A 6541-nucleotide genomic window follows, 5' to 3' on the forward strand; every position below is an offset into this window, starting at 1 on the left:
TTTTGCTGGGTTTTAAAAACTCACATCTACATGTCACCACAGTAGGACAAACCAACAGACAAGTTTGTCTTGCTGTTGGAGACCTCTCATATCACCCCCACCTGGGTCCCTGTGGCTGACTGTTCCTCTGTCTGGCTTCCTGGCTTTTAAACCCCTTTCTCCTGCTCTTCTGGCCTGCTGCTTTTGGCATCCCTGAGTTGTCTCTCCTCACCTGTATCCCTGGGGCTGACTGATCTTCTGTCCAGGTTCCTGGCTTTTATCCCCTTTCTCCTGCTCTTCTGGCCTGCTACTCTGGGCAGGCCTGAGTTGCCTTTCCTCCCCTAATCCCTTCGGCTGACTGCTCTTCTCTCTGGCTTCCTGGCTTTTAATCTCCTTTCTCCTGCTCTTCCCGCTTGCTACTTTGAGCGTCCCTGAGTTGTCTCTCCTCACCTGTAACCCTGGGCTGTTCTGGAAAGATTCTGTTCTGGAGGTTATTATTTTGCCCATACAATCTTTCAATATTGCAAGTCAAGGCTTAAATCTTTCCTCAGTTCTTTCAGCTTGAAAAATGCTGAGTGTGTTCTTCGCTTTTGATTTACAAACTCTAGTCTTTGCACATTTCATTATAGTCATTGACTTTGTCTGCTCAAGGTGCTCTTTGAAATCTTCTGTCCAGCTCTTTTATCTAGTCATTTCTTCCATTTGCCTTAGCTATTCTCCATTCAACGGCAAGTTTCAGATTCTCTTCTGACATCCATTTTGGTCTTTTCTTGTGTTCTCATCTTTTTAATGACCTCTTGCTTTCTTCATGGCCAATGTTCTTGATATCCTCCCACAATTCTTCTGGCTTTCGGTCATTGGTGTCCAATCCATCAAATCTATTCTTTAGATGATGTCTAAATTCAGGAGGGATATATCCCAGGTCATATTTTGGCTCTTATGGACTTTGTTTAACTGTCTTCAACTTCATGTTGAACTTATATATGAACACTTGATAGTCTGTTTCACAGTCAGCTCCTGCTTTTGTTTTGGCTGAAGATATTAAGCTTTTAATGTGCTTCCAAAGACTTCTCCAAAAGAGTCAAAAGGGTACCTAAAAACTGGGGAAAAATAGTCACAAATGACGTATTTGACAAGAGACTTATCTCTAGAATTTATCGAAAACTCCAACATCTCAACAGCAATAAGACAAATAATCCAATTTGAAAAATGGGCAGAAGACATGAATAGATACTTCACCAAAGAGACTATTCAGGTGGCCAAAAAACATATATTAAGAAATGTTTACCATTGTTAGTTATTAGAGAGATGCAAATCAAAACAACAATGAGATACCATCTTGCCCCATCATTGGTAGCAAAGTTCAACAAGACAGAAAATAACAAATGCTGGCAAGGGTGCAGAGAGATTGGAACTCTCAAACACTGCTGGTGGGATTGTCAAATGGTACAACCAGTGTGGAAAACAGTATGGGAATTCCTTAAAAAACTTGGATTAGAAATTTCATTTGACCCAACAATCCCATTACTAGGTATATATCCTAAAGAAGTGAGAGGGCAAGAATAGATATATCCACACCCATATTCGTGTTCAGCACTATTTATAGTAGCCAAAAGATGGGAACAACCTAAGTGCCCATCAACAGAAAAATGGATAACCAAACTATGGTACATACACACAATGGAATACTATGCAACAATAAAGAATCTACAAAACACTGCAAAACATGGATGAACTTGGAGGACATTGAGCTGAGTGAAATAAGTCAATCACAGAAGGACAAATATTGTATTACTCTGTTATGTAAAAAGTCGAGGAAAGGTTTATATGTGGAAGGAAATTTTCTTTGTTGGTTACTAGGGGTGGGATGGGAGGGGAGGGAACACTACTCGATAGGTAGAGATAGGTATTGACTTGTGTGAATATAAGGGCAATGTCTCAAATGTGAGTGATCAACAAGGTGGCATTGAAGAAGAGGAAGACAAAGAGAGTGCATAGGAGGTACAGATAACAAAAATGAACTCTTTTACACATACAGTACTGAACTGTCAGGGAAGGTAAACACTGATATAGGGGTGGATAGATGCGTGGACAGGCTGAACTGTTATGTATGTCTATGAAAGGGGGAGTGTGCCCAAGACCATGTATAGGGTTGGCAGACAATGTTTCTCCAACTGTATTTGTATGTTCTGTAAGAATTCTCAGGTATATAGTAGAGATGAGAAGAGGCAAGGTTATTATCACTTCTTGACCACAGCCAGCTACCCAGAGGGAGTAAGTAGTTAGAACTGTGGGCTCAGGACCATAGTCACAGGGGACATCAAGCTCAATTGGCCTAATATACCAAAAAAAAAAAAAAAAAAAATTATTTCACGTCCTACCTTGGCGAATAACAACTGGGATCTTAAAAACTTGTAAGTGACCATCTAGATGCAATGATGGGTCTCTCCCCATTCAGAGCAAAGAAGAATGAAGAAAACCAAACACACATGGAAACAATTAGTCCAAGCAATCGGTACAGCATGTGATCCACAGCCTATATGACTTTGCAAACAGAAGAACTAGATGATGCCCAGCTACCACTGTCAACCACTTGGAGGGGGATCTATGTAGGAGATCCTGGACAGAGTGGGAGACAATGTAAAACAAAACTCAAAATCATTTTTTAAAAAACAAAAATGACCAGGTTTGCTGGTCTGATAGAGCTTGATGGAACTACTGAGACTATGGCCCCTAGCTGCCCTTCAAGTCTGGAATTGAATTCACTCCTGTGGCTTCTAGACAAAGGAAAGACAGGCATATGAGCTGAACATTTACATTAGGTAGAAACACTCCTTGGAGAGAACAATCATGGGAGAATAGAAGGGCTGAGTATGCACAAGGAGACACCTCAGGGGGCAAGAATGCATGGGAGGGAAGGACACAGGAAAGCAGTAGCTAGGGGGAGGAAGTGCAAGGGGAGCTGTTGCATTGTGGGAAATTGTAGTCAATGTCATGAGACAAAGTGTATATGAGCTGCTGTATGGAAAGTGAATTTTCTCTGTAAATTTTCACCCAAATCACAGTAAAAATAAAAAAGAAAGAAAGAAGAAAAAAAAAGAATCTGCTATGGGATTTTTTTAAGAGAGAGAAAAATATATATAAAGAATAAATGTACCATGGAAACTATAACTATTGTTATACTGAAATTAAACCAATAAAAAGTACATTCCCAAAATCTTTCTTGAATTTCAATGTACATTTCTAACTCAATCACCATGAGACCTTCAAATTAATAATAATTCCAGCAACATTTAATTTAGAAGTTTAAATGAAACTTACATTAAGAACTGCGATCCCCTTACAACTTTAAATAATAATAAAAATGCCAATCTTTCTTAGTCTGGTATAACATTGAATAGAAAGTAAGTAGAAGAAAATCAGTTGAAACTTAGGCTCTTTTCCAATCATACATAAATTAGGTTTTAGTCGAAAATAGAAGGAAATTTTTGGAACAAGTACTGCTACAGCAGAGGTATGGGAACACTTTCATCTCAAGCTTAAGAAAAGAGGCTTAATAGGGATTAGTCAAAGATTTTAATTTCCAAGCCTTGAAACTTTGGGGACAAGGAGGATGGCTAATTGGTTCATTTCTGACAAGAGATTGGTTAGGTATTGTATGCTAGAGAAGTTGCTATACAGTAGATCATCTACTCTCCTACTGTTTGCTGAAGTAAAGAATGCTTGTGTTCTTTCACAGATGAGGTGAGAGGCTTCTATCACCTGCTTCAGTAGGCATGTGGAGGTGTAAGGGTTCCACTAGAAAACAGAAGTTTTAGGAAAACTGAGAAAAGAGTCATAAGCAGCCAGTAAAGAATATGCTTTCACCAAATTCAAGGGAAACACAAATAAGACCCTCAGCAATTAAAAACTATTAAGGCTGAAACTTATTTCCGATCCCCATTATTTTGTCACATATTATTTTCTTAGCCCTTATCTTCTAACATACTATATAGTTTATATGTTAAACCAAAAAAAGAAAGAAAGAAAAACAGTTGATATTAAGTCAATTTTGATTCATAGTAACTCCAGGTGTGTCAGAGTAGACTCATAGAGCATGTAAAAATAAGCCTTTTTCAGAAGTATATTACCAGACGTTTTCTCTGTGGTATCTATGGGTGAACTCAAATTACAACCATTCAGTTAGAAGCTGAACTCTTAACCATTTGCACCACTCAGGGACTTCTTTTTACATATTATCCTTATTTGCTATCTAGATTGTAAACACCATAGTGGCTCACCAATGTATCCGAAGTACTAGAACAGTATTTGGATCTTATTTGTTGTTGTTGTTAGCTTTCATAGAGTAATGCTTGACTTCATGGCAGTGCCAAGAATAACAGAAGGAAATGATTCCTGCTCCTGTACCACCTCCATGATTGGTTGTGGATAACACCTTTGTGTTCAATAAGGTTTTCATTAGCTAATTTTAAGAAGTAGATTGCCAGGCCTTTCTTCCTAGCCTATCTTAGTCTGGATACTCTGCTGAAATCTGATCAACATTCATAGCAAAATGAAAGCCCCCAATGACAACGTGTCATGGCTGTGCATGAGGTACATTGGCTGGGAATGGAACAGGGTCTCTCACAGGTAGGACAAGAATTCTGCTATTGAACCTCATTGCCCTTCAGTAAATTATCATGAGAACTAAAGAAACATTTACTGAATTTGAATATCAATTTAACTGGAATCTCTGAAGAGCAATGAAACAACCCATGAATGTAAACATTTAACACTTTCCATGCCCAGAGAGCCCCAGAATAAGAGCATCTCAACTAATGTAGTCAATTAAGACTTCTTCTGCTCTTACCTACCCTTTCTATCACTCCCATGTACTGTTCTGGGGAAGCCATAGGGAAACTAGTAAGTGACCAAGTAGGAATAAAAAGCCAAAAAGAGTTCATAGAGGAGAAGTTGCCTCTTTTCCCATCACAGGCAGTCTGCCCAAGGAACACTTGAACTGAAAAGGAAAGAAACTTTAATTGAAAATAAAATTCAGAGTTTTAGTATTAGAACTATGTTGGACTCAACACATTAAAACCAAGGATGATTTGGAAACTAGAAAATTACTGGAGAAATTTTTATTACTTAAAGTTGACCTGAAATATCATTGAGTCTGCCAAAGGTTTCATCCAAGGAGGAAAAAGAATCAAATGTATCAAGGGCTTTGAATGGACAGTGTTCTGATTACACTCCACAAGCACCATTTATTTCACAGACCAGACATGTTAGCAATTAAAAACACTCATTTTCTTCTCATGTTTCAAAATTCTGACGTTCCTTTAGGAAGACATTTTTGGAACTATTTCTTCTACAGTATCATCAATAGTTCAAGTCCAAGGTCCAGTTTTTAAAGGCCTTGCTTTCAAAAATGTAATAAAGTGCATAGCATATCAGGCACTTTATAGATGTTTTATAAGTGGATGAATGAAAAAATGATAGGATTTCTTGAGATCAAAAAGCTCTAGGAGCACTGAAGTATGTGGGAGTTAAGATCAGGTAAGTAAAATGGGTACATATTCATTTATTTTAGATCTGGTTAAGGTCCAATAGATTTTTGTTTTAATAAATGAATGAATGTTAATATGAATTAATATATAAAAATGGCTACATGTATGTAGATAAGATAAAAACGAGAAAACTCAATTTTGATGTTTTATTTATTCACTTATATTCCATGTCAGTAAAGTAGATTTGAACATTTGTTTCTTTTTATTATTTTTAGGTTCTCCTTGTCTTTGTGCTAAGCATTGGATCTCTTGTAATCTATTTCATCAACTCTACTGAGTAAGTAAAATCTTCAATTCACCCATGTCTGGTATATCATTAAGTGGTTCAGCTAATTTGGATTTTTTTTCTAAGGAATAATGGTTAATATATTTTCACACATACACAGAGAGAGACAAAGAGAGAAAGACAAACTCATTAAGAAAGGATAAGTGCTTAGTTTCCTCGGAAAGCACTAAACAAAACTCCCTAAGAAATGCATGTATTTCCCTGGCATCCAGCTACCCTGAGTTGCTAGAGGATGAAGTGTTTATGCACATATCTACCCACAGTGTGGTACTCCAAGCCTCCAGCTGCTGGCTCCTCACTGGGGCCACTTATGAATGATTTCTATTCCTTTGAATTCCTTAGGTGTTGAAATAGAAGTGCAACAGTAGCTTCAGGGTTTCCCACAGGTTTTAAACAATTTTGGCTGGTCTCCAGAAAGGGAAAATGCTACTCTGAAGGCATTCTTTTCCTATATCCATAGGATAGGACAATTTCCTGGCCACAACCCAACCTAATCCTATCTCCATGCCAACCCTCTAGAAATCATATTGGATTTCCAGCTAAAATAAAATTGGCATTAAAAAAAAAAAAAAAAAACTTCACTGCCATCGAGTCAGATCCAACTCATAGCAACACCCCTCCTTTCCAAGGTAGTATCACTACAGAAGTAGATTGCCCAACTTTCCTTCTGAGGAGTGGCTGGTGGGTTTGAACCACCAGCCTTCTGGTTAGCAGTCAAATGCCTTAG

At 37.9% G+C, this 6541-nt stretch overlaps 1 protein-coding gene across 1 annotated transcript in view; it reads left to right on the forward strand.

Annotated features, from left to right (window-relative positions):
- Positions 1-6541, forward strand: part of KCNU1 (potassium calcium-activated channel subfamily U member 1) — a 245574-nt gene that overhangs the window by 59475 nt on the left and 179558 nt on the right. Inside the window, 1 exon segment of the mRNA XM_007935054.1 lies at positions 5744-5805. Within this exon segment, the coding sequence (XP_007933245.1) occupies positions 5744-5805 (62 nt within the window).

This window comes from Orycteropus afer, unplaced genomic scaffold (assembly GCF_000298275.1).
Source record: "Orycteropus afer afer isolate SDZICR_OR568_19922 unplaced genomic scaffold, OryAfe1.0 scaffold00024, whole genome shotgun sequence".
NCBI lineage: Eukaryota > Metazoa > Chordata > Mammalia > Tubulidentata > Orycteropodidae > Orycteropus > Orycteropus afer.